Below are 16665 nucleotides of genomic sequence, written 5' to 3'. Positions count from 1 at the left end.
TCATAAAAAGTGTATTGTATCAAATAATAGTTTAGCATTGGCATCAAGTATTTAATGAGCACTAGTATTTGAGATGATCATGGCAGGCCCAAGTCGACATATTGTGAAGCATGGTGATAACTTGCTTTTACTGACAACTAACAAGAACAGGGAAGCACAGAAAGTATTTAAAATAACGAACTTGATTGGAAGTGTCAGTAGCGTGCATCTCTAAACGAAAAGCATTGATTAGCAGGCATGATTATAATCCTATAGAATTTAGACTAATGATAAAAACAGATTCTTAATGGTAATACACTAGTCCCTATACAAATATAAAGTATTGCCAGGCAGTAGGTATACGCATACCTCCCATATATTTGAGTTTCTGGAAATAGGATACGAAAGTCTCCAAAAAGGAATGTGACCGTGGCATGATGAAGTATGTCCCCCCCATCCTGTGCTGTATCCATTCTCCCCAAGCAGTGGGACACATCGTCCTAACATTCCCAGCACAGAGGACAAATAGGCAGGAATTTTGGATGGTTGGACAGTGCCCTACAAGCAGAACTTCCTTATCTAATTTAGGAGAGTTCATGGGTACATTAATGTGCCTGTCCTATGCTGCAGCAACTATAGAATATTCGATTCAAACACCAGACCATATTGGCTCGGATTTAATGCGCACATGTTCTGTGCTGCTTTTCTTCTTATTAATAATTAAACAAAAATAAGAAAGTAGTTTGTGTAACTGGAAGGAGGAAAAAGAGAAATATAGAAAACACTCTTAAGAATCCCAGTTAAATGATAGTGCCAAGTGTACAGTTTTAGAAGACAAAACTTCTTACATAAACATTACACAGAATTGCTTGATAGGCCTGGGGCCCATGAGACATTTTACACCACACTGTAGGAAAAAATATCACCTGAAGCTCCTGTTAGCTGATACATATCCACTGAACCTGAACATGCTGCTTCAAAAATGTAGCATTACTTTAACAGCTTGCTTTAGGGCCATTGGAATTTCTACACTATCCTTCACATGGCTGTTTAAAGGGTCTTTAGTTTGCAAAAGGCTGCAGGAATGTACATTCTCACACAGACAGATGCTGAACGGACAAGTAAAGTAAAATCTGACTTGTAATGTCACTCTACAGTGACTGCTGTGTTACTGAAATGTAGAGGTCACTCAGTGTAGTTCGTTACCTTACAAAATCATCAACCTAAATTAGTGTAATAAGACTAAACAGGACATTAAAAAGGATTGTAATCTACAACTTTGCAATGACTAAAAAACCCCCCAAAAAAAACCAAAAACATTTAAATTATATTCAAGACTATAAAAACACTACAGAAAGAAATCAGCACTTTAAATATGGATATGAATGCTTATGATAGTTGTACCAGGTTGTGTCACAGTATAACTTAAGGAGCCAAAACACTGCCCAATCCACCTGGTCTGCAGAGCCATCAATTGACCAGAGTAAACTATAGACATGTGGCTAAGTGTTAAAGATTAAGCAGTTCGGATCCATTAAGTTGGCCAAATCAGGATCAATAAGCTTTTTGGGGCCAAAAGCCACAGTGTGTATGATCATCTGCATTTTGCCACTAGGAATGTTAAACTGGGCACACATCTATGCAATCTTACATCAAATGCAATTTCTATAACAATGTTTACAACGACTGAAAGTCCCCATGAGCATGTCTAAGTTATAAAACCAAATGATGCAATGCATTTTGATATGACAAAACATGATCGTGGGAGACTACACACTCTTGCAATATCGGACCAAACGGCAGGGCTGGTGCTAGGGTCCATGGCGCCCTAGGCATTTTGAAAAAAAATCGGTGCCCTCCTCCCCCCGTCTTTCCTTACCTTGTCACACCACCGCCGCCTCTCTGCTCCGTCTCCTCCCCTCCACTCACTGACACTAGTGAGTGGAGGAGACAGAGCAGAGAGGCGGCGGTGGTAAGCAATAGCCTCTCCCCCCCTCCCCCGTGCATCTGAATGCTGTGCGGTGGCCGTGACAGGTATGGTCAGCGGTCGCCGCACAGTTTTAAAGTAATTCACATTCTTGTGGCGCCCTCCAGAGCCCGGCGCATTAGGCAAGTGCCTAACCTTGCCTAATGGGAGCGCCGGGCCTGCCAAACGGTCATTTATCATGTTATCTGCATGAAAAATGTGTAGGTGTGTACCCAGCTTTACTCTAAAAAGAGATATAAAACATAATTTACTTACTGCTGGAACCAGTAACTTTTTCACTTCTTCCACTGCTCTTCTCAATTTCATTTCTGCTCTATTCTGAGCATCTTCCACTGTGATCAGAACGTGCAGGTCTTCATTCAGGTGTTCCCAGTTTGGTTTTCCTCGATTTTGTTCCTCCTACAAGCAAAAGGAAATATTGTAAATATGGGGGCTAAATTGTGGACACTTCATAGATCTGTGGCTTTAAATCTTAAAACTACAATGGGGAGTGTGAGACTTAGTGATTTTTAAAATTCTTTGATTGCATAGGATGCTAAATATTTACACTACTACAATGCTGATAATCTACCAGACAGTAAACTCTTCATCAAGTCTCAATCACAAGATGCTAAATATAAAGCAACTAGATTTAAATGGTAATTGCAAATATCTGCAGAAAACCTGAACTCAAGACACTGATGCACTGGATAAGAAAAGAGGTTTTCAAACAACAGTTCTGCACTTTACTACCAGCATTGTGTGTAGAGACCACAGCAGTTCTATGTGAATAGAACAGGAATGTCTACAGAAGAGTGATTAGGTATTACACCATAGCTCCGAACTTCAATAAGTGCCTCAATGAGCATTTCATATACAAAGACCTGGGAAAGTAGCAGATCTTGAAGTGTCATTGAAGTGCGAACCAATAGACAAGTGACAATAATGTAATATAAAGAAGATGAAAATACTCCTACCAAAAGGAAATGTGAAATAGAAATTACACCAAAATATATTAGGCACGTTTACAGGTATAACCTATTCATCTCTCTCTGGTAACGAAAGGACTACCAACTAAATTTTGTGACAATAATCCAACATATACAAAAGCCTTCTGTAAATTTCCATCATAACAAAGTTGTTGTGTAGGTGAAATTACACTTCTTAGATTCCGCTACAGAGCCTGCTTCAGCCATAACCTTACCAGTTTTACTACAAACCAACTCTCATATAAACAAGACATGCTTTATTTGATCTGAAATGATTGGGCTGTATGGTCACTATTGATCGGTACAGCTTGAATCACGCTCAATTTTTTTTTTATCATTACAAAAGTCTGTTCATCCCAAGAGAGTCCCATTGCAGACAATTATTTGTATTTCTATATATAAAGTCACATTTCTCCACTGAAACCACATTAAGTTAACACCCTTGAAACAACAATAGATTGCAAACATTAAAACAATCATAATTATGTAATATAACACATTGTAAAATAATCACTCAAAATTTGTATTGGTGGTCAATGAAATTCGTGCTAAGAGTCATGTTGGCTTCATTGTGTTTAATTTAATAATTTTAAAAGTCTCTATAAAAATAAATAAATACAAAGAAGATAAATATAATTCAAGTGCAGGAATGCTGAATCATAATGTGCAAAATTTAATCTTCTACAAAAGCATCTGCCAAAAGACATTTGTTGTACAAGTTTGCTTACTCAGCTTGTCAACATAAAATTTCCAGTATCATTAGAGCATCTCCTCCACACACTTTTTTCATGCAATCAAATTTCTAATACATGCAATATTTCTGTACTGTTAGACAGTGTTCATTGCCTTTAACTTTGCAGTGAAGAGGATTTAAAGGGAAAAAGAGCAACTTAGGACAACAGTGAATTAAGCACCTGTCTCAGGGGCGCCAACCTTACAATGTCATGTTCTGTGAGGTTCATATTACTTTTGTGCATTTGACCTTCTAATGACTAAGAAGCCAATACAAGATGCAGTATTAGTGGCAACTCAGGCCAAAGCTAAATGATGAACGTAGCCATTATGTTCTTACAAATGGATGTGGCTCTAACAGATTTAAAAAAAGAAAAAAGGAAAAGAAAATGAAAATAACATTGTTGTGTACAGGGCAACTTTCTCTCCTTTGGCAATTGAAATGTTATGTGACTTAATGTTATAATAAAATATAATGTCAGTTAACAAAAGGCCCCATGTGGCATGGATAATATGAGATGTGAGATTGTTTAATGTCAACGAAATCTCCGGAGACTTGAGACAAGACAGCCATCACAGCCCAATTATGTGTCTATTAGAGGCCCATTAACTTGAACACACAAGTTGCTTTGTAAAAAAGTGTTACCACTAACAACCACAAGCACTTGTGATAAGGCAGTGAATGGAATTCTTTTTATGCACATCAGACTTTGTTCATGTAAGCCTGTTGTTGAAAACAGAATAAAATGGCTGAGAACAATAGCTTCCACTAAAAATAATAAAATGTGTAACGTACTACAAAACACATTCATTAAATAGAGCTTATATTTATTGTTGATTTTTTTGGTCACTTACAATGGCTGGTCAAGACAAAAATATTGACTCATACTGCAAAATAAAGATGTAGAAATACAACATCTCAATGTCTTACAGTAGTTTCTCAAACCTTAGTTTGTGTATCGCTATTAGGAATGGCTCACGTGTGTTCCACTTTTGCATCCCAAATTAACAAACAATTAATACTTATTTTTCAAAAGATTAAACTTATGATGAACCCAAGCTAGGAGGTTATGACAAATATATTATACCTTGAGATCTTAAAGGAAGTATGTAGTTGGTTTTACAGCCTTTGGAAACTTTACCTGTGAGTTTTAATGGAAAATGTTTCAAATATGGCTTTTTGGTGGTACTAGAGGGGTTTGTTGAGAATCACAGTTCGGGGGCCACTAGACCAGGGGAGCTCAAACTTTTGCAAAACTGGATCTTGTTTATGTTGATGTACCAACTCATTTCCAGAATGCCACAAATTAGGAAAGTATTGGTGCAATCAATGCCACTGATCATTTGAATCCAGAGTACCTTGTACCGCACCATCACCAAACTACAAGCTGACCTACCGTAAAGACAACCACCACGCCAGCCAACCTGCAGGCCACTTCATGCCCAGACACCTCCAAGCCACATTTTGCACAGAACTCCGCCCCTCCACCTTAACAGGCCAACCACCTGCAGGAACTCCCCAGCTGTCCTAGCAGCTATTGAAACAGGAGCTCCCCAGTACCGAGCCATCTTTTGCAGCAACTCCATATCCAGTACTTCCAGTTACATTTTGTATAGAGACCCAAACTACTGCCAGCCAATGTTTTGCACAGACTTACAGCCCCAGTACAAATTGCACAGAGACAAACACAACCTCAGAAAAGTGGCATGAAGGTGCCGGGAGACAGAGCTGCTGGCGGCATTCCGAGTGTTCAGCTCTCACAAATCGGGACGACAGCTGTGTAGAACAGTGACAGCAAGTCTGACTGTCACCTCCACTGTCAGGAGGAAATGCCAACTGCTGTGAACACCCACAATCAGCTGTAGTCACAGTCTACAGGCCACATGGACATCACTCCTCTAGACAGTGTAGTATGCATTACAAAGCATACCAACACTTTCTGGGTATGTCACCATGACAAAAACTGTACACCATTTTGTGAATTGCATAAGATTATCAGGCATTTGTACAATATGATTACCATTAACGTAATTAGGAAATTATTTTCTCTCTAATATCTATCTCTATCACTCTCATCATCACCATTTATTTATATAGCACCACTAATTCCGCAGCTCTGTACAGAGAACTCACTCACATCAGTCCCTGCCCCATTGGGGCTTACAGTCTAAATACCTTAACACACACACAGACTAGGGTCAATTTGTTAGCAGCCAATTAACCTTCTAGTATGCTTTTGGAGTGTGGGAGGAAACCGGAGCACCCGGAGGAAATGCACACAAACATTGGGAGAACATGGAAACTCACAGATAAGGCCATGGTCGGGAATTGAACTCATGACCCCAGTACTGTGAGGCAGAAGTGCTAACCACTGAGCCACCGTATCTTTTATATGATTTGCCTTTAAAAGCTGTGTGCAGATAAGCCTTATGCCCAGATAAAAAAAAAGCATAGCATTTGATCATGTTAGAACTGACCATATTGGGAAGACTTTGGCGTGAGTTGGTCAGCTTAACATATATTGCAATATGTGGAACTAACATTCCCAGTTTTTTTTATAAAAAATTATTTAATACATCATTAGTTACGTGTTTGGAGAGTGCAAATTTTATCTCTCTCTCTCTCTCTCTCTATATCTATCTCTATATCTATCTCTATATCTATCTCTATATCTATCTCTATATCTATCTCTATATCTATCTCTATATCTATCTCTATATCTATCTCTATATCTATCTCTATCTCTATCTCTATCTCTATCTCTATCTCTATCTCTATCTCTATCTCTATCTCTATCTCTATCTCTATCTCTATCTCTATCTCATCTCTATCTCTATATATATATATATATATATATATATATATATATATAAAATTTTGAATATGGTATTTTATTTCCAATTTGAAATGTTCTATGTGGTTGCGCAAAAAGCAAAGTAAAACAAAAACAAGCATCCACACTGCTATTTAAGAATTCAGAAGCACTGATGAGACTTTTCCTAAACCTGCACCAACAATAAAAAAAAAATGTTTGATGTTGCAAGTGGGACAGAACACTTAAAAGTTGCACCTTTGATGTTTTCTCATATTCCAGAGCTCAAAAGAATATTCCAACCTAAATGGAAGCAGATAATCAGTTTGTTTCATTTGAATATTTTAGATGGAATGTTTCAAACACAAATCTCTGCACACATTAGACAATTCCAGGTAAATTCCCAGAATAATTCAATGACAGAGGCAAATACGATTATCACTTGCAGGTAATTCCTTGCACATAAGGGAATATTGCTGAATTATTAACCTAATTAATGTTCGTTAAGAAGGGAGCAGAGATCTCTAATTGACTGTCTGTGCAATGTGTCCAGCACAGGGGACCATAAATCATGAAGGAGGAAATGTAAAATTGAAAAAGCAGTTTATTCAGAGCTCATCATGATGTAGTTAAAGCAGAAACAACTCCGCACACAGATCTATTCTCTTCATAGTGTTCATTAGCACTACAAACATTTCTTACACTGGCTACAAAACAAACTCATTAAAAACCACCAGTTTTTGGCAATTTTTTTCCTTCCTTCTTCAAACAAGTAAATAGATAAACCAGAGTATAATACTCTAATATTTTAATATTTTCTTTCAAAGTTTGCAAAATTAGCACCATTGCAATACTATATCTATATTTATACAGAAATACATATTTATACAGAAATACATATTTATATACACACACTTCAGGGTACATAAAAAGTCAGGGCATTTTTTGGGGTTGAGTTGAAAACATTATAAGTTATTGGCTTGCACTGAAAACAGGTTTCAACTGATACACTAATTATCTATTGAGCAGCAGCAGCAATTCTGTAACACTCAGCGTCAGAACACACTGATTGTCCTAACCCCTGCTGATACACAGTTTTAATTGTGCATTTATAGCCAGGGAAATTAGCAAAGACTTTTGCTCCTACTGTGCCTCTAATAGCAAGAGTTCACACAAAGGAAGCCATGTAGCAAAGAATGCCCAGGAAAGAAAATCAGGACAAGTTTGCAAACACATTATTGTGCACAGAATGGTTACTGTGGTGTAATGTATCGACCAACGCATGAGGGAAGGAAAACAAAGCCACACATCTTACTGGAACTGTTGAACCAGTAACTCATTGGATTAATATTCTAGAGAGCTTGCTACTAAACATGTTAAAAAAAAATAAAAAAAAATGAACAAATAATTTCACACAAAAATCAGTTTTTATACAATATAGCTTAGTAAAACAAAAGCCTATAATAACAGCCTATATTTCAATGAAGTTCCAGCTTGTCAAAGTGGAGAAGGCTATTTTCACACAAAACTCACCACAAAATGCCCCCCTTTCTTGTTGCTTACCCGATACTAATTTCCCTAAACTGCAAGCTTTTTCTATCTGTGAAATACATATTACAGTTTTTAAAAATGTCCAATGGGGCAGGGACTGATGTGAATGTGTTCTCTGTTCAGCGCTGCGGAATTAGTGGCGATATATAAATAACTGATTATTTATTATTAAAAATAATAATAATATTAATAATAATAATATTATTAGCAATATAGTTAATGTGTGGCGTTGGGTAATTACATTTTTGGCACTGCAGTGATTGCAGACAATCACTGCAGATGTCTGCAATCACCTTGTTGGTCCAGTGGAGATCATGTACCCTCCAGCAGTGGTTTACCAGTTTACAGGAACCAGAATGCTGTGGTACTGGAGTGCTTCTCCCCCCCCCCCTTTTTTTGGTTGTCCTGTGTGGAGATGCAGTAACAGCTGCTAGACTAGCTGCCCCAATGTATCCATCGGAAGCAAGAGGGATTTGCAATAGCACCTCCTGGATTCAAAGCTGAAGAAGCGGGCAGAGCACTCTTCACCCTAGCAGTGCATGAGGAAAGGGGAAGAACGCACCCCTTGCAGCTGGAAATTTTTAAAAGTTTGAAACTATATAGGCCGATTCCACGTGGAAGCTGAATGAATTAGAATGGATTGGTTAAATGGGTAGGGGGCTAGATTACAGCCTGCTAACCTGTGTGTAAAAATTGTATATTAAGGATGGCAGAGCCCCATATAAAGATATACCATCATCCACTACTACATGATCACCAGTACTACAGACTTGTAAGTAGATTGGTATTTATTTGCTCAAAACCAGATCCTGCATGAAGCCTAAAGCTTGCCATATTCCAGTGAACTACGAATAAGAGCTAAACTAACCCGTTTCTTGGCCGTCATGTGTTGAATCCAAGGTCCTGAGTTAACGCTCTCCCTGCTACCCACCAGTTCTGATCCAAAGCAAGCAGTTAGGAGGAACCAAAACGTTAGCAGCAAAAGAGGTGCTCTGACGGCTATACACCACACACAGAAATAAGCAGTTTCAGATGCCAATGAAGGAGATTGGTGGTAGCAGTGACTACTGTCCTACAACTATTGAGTGTCTGGTGCCAAAGTTTAATAACCAGGAATGACACTGACTAACATCAGATCCAACACCAATTGACAACTCCAGGACAGGAGATTTAAAATATCACTAAACGTAAAATTCAGTTTGTCTTAAAGGGGCATATTCAATTGTAGGCGGGAGCGGCGAAAATCCCGCCGCGGAAAAACTAATACATGTAATACGGTAATTTGTAGCTGGATTTCAGCTCAGGGAGCTGCGAGGTGAAATCCAGCGAGTAAATGACTGTATTACATGTTTTTCCGCGCACGATTACCGTAATATCGTAATCGTGCGTGGACCGCAGGATTTTTGCCAATCCCGCCGACAATTGAATACTCCCCAAAGAATATAGCTAACTACAATATTCATAAATACATATGTTACAAAGTTTCTGGATCTCATCAGAACAGAAAATATTTGAAATAAAGAGTAGTTCAAGGAAGAGACCTTTTCCTAGAGTTCCTGTCAGTAAACCTACTGAAGGAAACCATCAGCCACCTTATGCCAAAAATATTTTGCATTCAACTGCAGCATAAATGTAAATATAATCTCTATCATCTCAAATTTGCCAAGATATTGGAACTTTTATACACATTAATTTGCGCGTGCAACTTTTATTTCAGGTTTAGTGGATAGCTAAGAGTTTTGCTCTTTTAAAGTAGACTTTATTAAAAAAAATATTTCTAGATTGAACTCGAGTGACAAGTGCCATATGGGCACCAGGAGCTGTGGTGTGGTATTTAGACGTATGATGGTCTGTAACCTAAATTAACATAACATGTACAGAGGAAAATCCTGCATAAAGTGGCTTGCATGAGATAAAGAATGTTTCACTTCAATATGCTCGCATTCCATCAAACTGTGTGGGCCTCATTTCATTATTAAACCTGTATGAAAGACAGAAGGATTGTTGAGTTCAAACCACTAAGTATCAGTCATCCATATATACTCAAATATGCCCGGCTATCTTGTTTGACGCGTTTTGTTATTTTCTTTTGGCCCCAGCTTACAGGAAAACACTGAAAATGTAAAACAGCAGGAATAGTAGTCTGGAACAAACAGCTCTCCTCTTTGTACAGATTTTATCACTTTTCAAACACACACACACACACATATACATATATATATATACATATATATATATATATATATATATATATATATATATATATTTTTAACAATCTTTTCCCATTATCAGTATTAGCACTTATTTACCTAGCACCAGCATGTTTTGTTGCACTTTACAATTGGGAACAAAACAGCAATAAAACGAGAATAGGCATTAACATGCAGATAAAGATATAAGATTATAGACAAACCCTTTTTACAGGTCCTTCTATATTTCTTAGAATGACAGCGAAGGAAGCACCCAATATGTATACCTTACAATGCAACTGAATCTGTACACCCACCTGCATAGGGGCTGGGATTATAGTAGCCAGACAACACTATCAGTTAATTAGTAATAGAAAGGGAGTTTATTGATCTTGTAAATTCTTCAAATTAAATATTTACATTGGAGCAGAAACATGGTTTTGAATGTCACAATGTAGCAACAAAATGCTATAGCACTGAAAAGTAAAACCCAAATAAATCAGTTGTAGAACTTAAAATATGATTTCAATAGATTTTAGGAAAAATGTATCTTTCACAACAAATGTTAACAGATCTCACCTTCAAGTTACAATCTGTATTCTTACCCCAACGACTGCCTTACTGCTCAAAACACGTAAAAGGATTTTAAAGGCGACAAATAGCACAACCTGAGCCATTTTCCATTAGTATTCTCCATATGTTACACTGCGAGCCAGAGAGAGATTGATGCTTTCTTTAAATGTTATCCATTTTATTTTAATCTTTATAGTGTACAGCCCTGACCTGAGGATTCATCTGCATCTGTCAAAACTGTTGTCATCACTCAGGGATACAAGACTAAAATCAAAAAAGGCACAAAATAGAAAGAAAAAAAAAAAGTTACACTAGTGAAGAATTATAAAACAAAGGAAAATTTATAGTCTGCATCAGTAATTTTTTTCTTTGTGCTCCATTTAACTATTAACAGTCACAAAATCATACTGGGAAATCTGGTAACCATAGTTTAGCTTTTATTCAGCAGGCTTTACGCACATTACCTTACAAGCTAACAAAAAAGCTTGTTATAACATCCAATATACTTTATTGTGCAAAAGTTTTAGACAGGTGTGGAATAAAAATCTGCAAAATAAGAATGCTTTAAAAAAAAAAAATAGAAGTTTTAATAGTTTATTTTCATCAATCAACAAAATGCAAAGTGAATGAACAGAAGAGAAATCGAAATCAAATCAATGTTTAGTGTGACCACCTTTTGCCTTCAAAACAGCATCAATTCTTCTAAGTACACTTGCACAAAGTCGGGATTTTGTAGGATTCTGGTCATGTGTATGAGTAATCAATCATACTAAACAGATAATGATCATCATTTTCATATGTAGGTTGAAACACAGTTATTAACTGAAACAAACAGCTAGATAGAAGGCTTAAAACTGGGTGAGGAACAGTCGAACTCTGACCTCCGAACTCTGATATGAAATGGTCTTCCACAACCTCGCCTTTGTAGCATACACCATGGCAAGACTAAACACAACAAAACACAAGGTAGCTTTACTGCATCAGCAAGGCAATCTTTGCCTCTCCCAGGCAAAGATTTCAAAGCAGGCTGAGGTTTGAAGATGTGGTGTTCAAGCATTTTTGAAGCAGCACAAAGAAACAGGCAATGTTGAGGACTGTAGATGCAAAGAAACTTTGTGCATCAAATGAAAGACACATCATGCTTACTTCCCTTTAAAAAAATGTCCAGCGCGGCCATCAGCTCAAAACTGGGGAAAAAAGTGGGACCCAGGTACACCCATCTACTCAGAGACGTCTGGCCGGAAGTGGTCTACATGGAAGAACTGCGGCCAAAAAGCCATACCTTCGATGTGGAAACAAGGGCAATAGAACTCAATGAAAACATAGGAACTGGGGTGCAGAAAAATGGCAGCAGGTGCTCTGGACTGATGAGTCAAAATTTGAAATATTTGGCTGTAACAGAATGCAGTTTGTTCACTGAAGGGTTGGAGAGCGGTACAATAATGAGTGTCTGCAGGCAACAGTGAGGCATGGTGGAGGTACCTTGCAAGTTTGGGGCTGCATTTCAGCAAATGGAGTTGGGGAATTTGGTCAGGATTAGTGGTGTCTTCAATGCTGATAAATACACACAGGTTATCCATCAGGCAATACCATCAGGGAGGCGTCTGATTGGCTCCAACTTTATTCTGCAGCAGGACAATGGCCCCAAACACACAGCCAATGTCATTTAGAACTATCTTCAGCGTAAAGAAAAAAAAGACTCCTGGAAATGAAGAAATGGTCCCCACAGAGTCCTGATCTTAACATCGAATCTGTTTGGGATTACATGAAGAGACCGAATGATTTGAGCAAGCCTACATCTACAGAAGATCTGTGGTTAGTTATCCAAAATGTTTGGAACCACCTCCCTGCCACGTTCCTTCAAAAACTGTGTGCAAATGTATCTAGAAGAATTTATGCTGTTTTGAAGGCAAAGGGTGGTCACACCAAATATTGATTGGACTTCGATTTTTCTTCTGTTCATTCACTTTGCATTTAACCAAGTGCATTGTCATGCTCACTGAACCACAATGAAGCAGACATATCACATATGGCGAGTTGCATTTCTTCTATGAATGTACTTGATCCATTGCAATTGTGTCCCAGTGCTCTCTCTCTCTCTTCCTGTATAAGCCTCTGTCCACCAGCTCTCTGGTGATAGGACAGCAGAATAACCCAGGAGCCATTACCCACAGGCAGTGGTTAGGGAATTAACTCTGCTGTCAAAAACATTCAACAGAGAGGTGGTGGTAAGCGTTTGTTTGATGTTCCCTACCACATACTGCTTTAGGTAGGATTGGAGTAGAACTACCATCACTAAGCCAGGAGCCTAGTGATGGTAGATTATTTTCAGTATATTGAACATTTTATTACCACTCATAACACACTACAAAGGCTTAAAAAAAAAAACCACTTATCTCCACATGGAAATATAACTCATTTTATATTAGCGCAAAAAGGGATTTGTTCCACTCATTGTTTGCTGGTCCTGCTGCTACACACCAACATTCCTGCATCCATATAGGTAAATATTTCTCTAATCTCCATTTATAATTTTTATCAAGTCTTAATGGCCGCAAATCATCTGCATGTAATTGCACAAAGACAGCCAATCACAATGGGGTGGATGAAAGAAGCTAATCTTCTGATACACTATCTGATAGTGTATGCCGTCATCAACCTAGCTTAAGTGAGAAGCAGACATTCAGCATTTATTTGGCCATACATGTTCTAGTATGTATAGCCTAATATTAGAGAATGGCTCGGTGTATGGCCAACTTAAATCCCTTAATTGATATATTGAGAAAACCACAGTGTTTTGTAATTGTTTAAAAAAAAAAAAAAAAAAAACTGATCATGACAAATATTAAAAGTTCTCAGAAAAATAAAACGCCAATGGATTGCATTGCAAAGTCGTCCAATTTATTTTGCACAACTTTTTTTTTTATTTTGATAATTCTTTAACCTTATAATGATAGAAGAACATTGACTATCTCTACTGTTACAGGAAGATATAAGACTAACATATGACATATCAAAATACAATTGGTCAGCTTTCAGGTATATAGAGAGATATATTAATAGAGAAGAAAAAAGGAAAAAGGGTTTAGGGAGGTGAGATTGTATTGTAAAATGTGCACGGCTGCCGGGAAAGATGGCATTTAAGGTAATGGGAGTGACACAAATGTGCACGGAAGAAAATTCCAAAAATGTTGTATATCATCTATAGTGAAAGGTTGTTGAACATGACAGTAGGCATTAAAATAGTATTGTACAGACATCGCATCCCTGTTCCAAAGATTTTCATTATATATAAATGAGTTATTACTACTAATAATTTAACTTTGAGGCAATCAGAGCTATTTAAACTTAAATTAAAGCGAAGTAATATGCCATAAGGTAAAGGCAGCTTTAATATGTCAAAACAGGGATCATTTGGATCACTGTGAAAGCAAACACTATCTGGACAAAGAGCACAGTTTGTTGCATTTATGGTTCATCCTCACTGTTAAAACTGCTGCTATTATCACAGCAGGGCTTGACATAATCTACCCACATGCGTATAATATTTTTCATGAATGCAGAGGAGGGGTCATCCATAATTACATATTAAAATAAATGCATTATTTTACATATCTTTGCTTTGTGTGTCCAAATACGAGTGTAGAAATAAGTGATTATATCATCAAACTATGGTGCTGCATTTTAGGTAGCTATTGTAACAAAATATTACTGCCTAAATTTATTATAGCTGGCCGCCACACAAAGTATTACTACTGCACGGTGTACCTCCTCATGAGACTACATCAATTACGAAGTGTGCTTCAGCTTTGTTAAAATGCTATATGAAGATCCCTCGGAGATGTACTTAACCTACATGATTGTTCAGAAGGGGTTTTTGAAAGATAAAGAAATGTGTGAAAGGCTACCTGCTGAAATATAGCAATCCTGAGCTCGGAATTGCTGCTAGTGAATTACCTCCACATGAAATCACTACACAGCCACAAGATGATAAAATTAATTACTGAATATAATGGTGAACTAACAGCTAGCAATCTGCAGTGTGCATTTACAGAAATGAAAGAGCTTGAGTGTTACTTTATTTAGGGTCAGTCCAGTCGATTAACTGCCACAGTAGTTTTTTTCACACAAATTAATGGGATATAACTATGCAGCATAACAAACACATATGAAGATCAAACTGGTATTAAAATGGGGAGAGCAAATCCAGTATATGTATATGCTACATGGTCAGAGACCTTTCATTAGCAGCAATATTTTAATCCTAAGAACCCTCTCCCCTCCCTCATGTCGCTGAACAGCCCACAGTCATCTGCACAAGTATAGACCTTTGGTTTTCTAGTAAAACAACCATGTCCAAGCATAATGGTATTTTAGAACCACAAAAACAGAGACACAGGTTTTGTGTACTGGACCTATAGCATTCATTTGGAAAAGCAAGTCAATGCTGCAAACCAGAAAGACTAACATGAAATAAGAGTACAGTGGATGCACAAAATTCATAATGTTAGCGTTTTATCACTGACCTCACAATGGCATATCAACTTATGTAACTAGTACTAATGAAATAGAGAGACACTGGTAACAGAACATTGGCATGTATTAAAAAGTATAAAAGACATTTTGCGTGCGACAGTGTCCTTTTGAGCAGAAATTCTCAATTTTCTGAAAGACATTAAACATCACGCAATAGGTTTATACAGAGGAAAATGTACAGCCATGTTCTAGTTTCGTGCATTGCAAATACAATTTTTAGCTTAAGTAATGCATTGAAAAATACTACATAAGTAATACTACAATACAAATTTGAAGTGAATCTGGAAACTGGTGGGAAGAATGTGTGTGTGGATCCACTACTTTCTACATCAAACAGTAGCTAATTAACATCTATTCTGGCAAAAGCCATTATCACTGAAACACACAATGCAGCCAAGTTCTCTCAACGCCTGTACTCAACAACAAAGCCTGGCTAATATTTCAGGGTCACATTCATAAAGTCAGTGCTTAGCCTGCCACCTATAATTAAACACAAAAAGGAAAATAATTCCAAAATTCAAGTATGTTTACATGTGAGCGCGTTTTCTTTTTTTTTGTTTAGATGATTTCCTTTCTTTTTCATGGTTTCAAGTAGTTTTTTTGATTGCATAGTAATTAGACATGCTTAGGACTTTCACCAAAAAAAACCATAAAACAATGCTCAGTAAATTTCAAATTGCAAGTAATCAGGGCTACTGTACAGCAAAAATGTCTCATTAACAACTATTGTGTAGATGGTGCTGGCAACACGATCGGGTCTTCTCTATATGATAGCACAATAAGCACTATTTTAGATTCCTTTTCTCCCCTAAGATGCTCAAATATTTTGACACGGCTGCATGTGAAGTCTGGCGTGTTTAAGCTACACAGCCACCTACTGAAATGTATGTTTGTTTTGCTTTTTATAAACTGTCTCCTCCTCCTCCTGTACTCTGACAAACCCTCTTTTGTAAAGTACAGGCTTCTAATAGTGTGCAGCAACCAATCAACCAGGCAGTCATGCAAGACACGCCCAGCAAACTAATACCAGCCAGAGCTGCACACCATTACTTTATAGTACTGAAAAGTTGCATCATGGGGCAGAGGTATGGCAGAGAGGAGCAGTACTTCAGTCTGCATACTCTTAGCATATGGACTTTGCTTTTGATCGGTCCTTTACCTCAGTGAACCAATTAAACTGAGTGGGTGAATTCCCCTGTACAAATCTTTAATCTGTACAAAACAAGAGCATTCCTGTTGGAAGATTCTTGCAGGAGAATATGTATGAAACAGTTGTTTTGTGTACAATAATGTGAATGGCATTAGAAAAAAACTAGATAAAGTGAATGATAATTGTC

At 37.5% G+C, this 16665-nt stretch overlaps 1 protein-coding gene across 13 annotated transcripts in view; it reads right to left on the bottom strand.

Annotated features, from left to right (window-relative positions):
- Window positions 1–16665, bottom strand: part of QKI (QKI, KH domain containing RNA binding) — a 137621-nt gene that overhangs the window by 57506 nt on the left and 63450 nt on the right. For all 13 annotated transcript variants that reach the window (XR_012689706.1, XM_075203282.1, XM_075203284.1 and 10 more), the window contains one exon: window positions 2222–2365. Coding sequence is in view for 12 of the 13 variants with exons in the window: in XM_075203282.1 (XP_075059383.1) it covers window positions 2222–2365 (144 nt within the window). In the remaining variant the exon portion in view is untranslated. The remainder of the gene's footprint in view (window positions 1–2221; window positions 2366–16665) is intronic.

Source organism: Mixophyes fleayi, chromosome 3 (genome assembly GCF_038048845.1).
Source record: "Mixophyes fleayi isolate aMixFle1 chromosome 3, aMixFle1.hap1, whole genome shotgun sequence".
Taxonomy (NCBI): Eukaryota; Metazoa; Chordata; class Amphibia; order Anura; family Limnodynastidae; genus Mixophyes; species Mixophyes fleayi.
The sequence above is the reverse complement of the archived record's forward strand: the minus strand, read 5'-3'. Positions and strand labels throughout refer to the sequence as shown.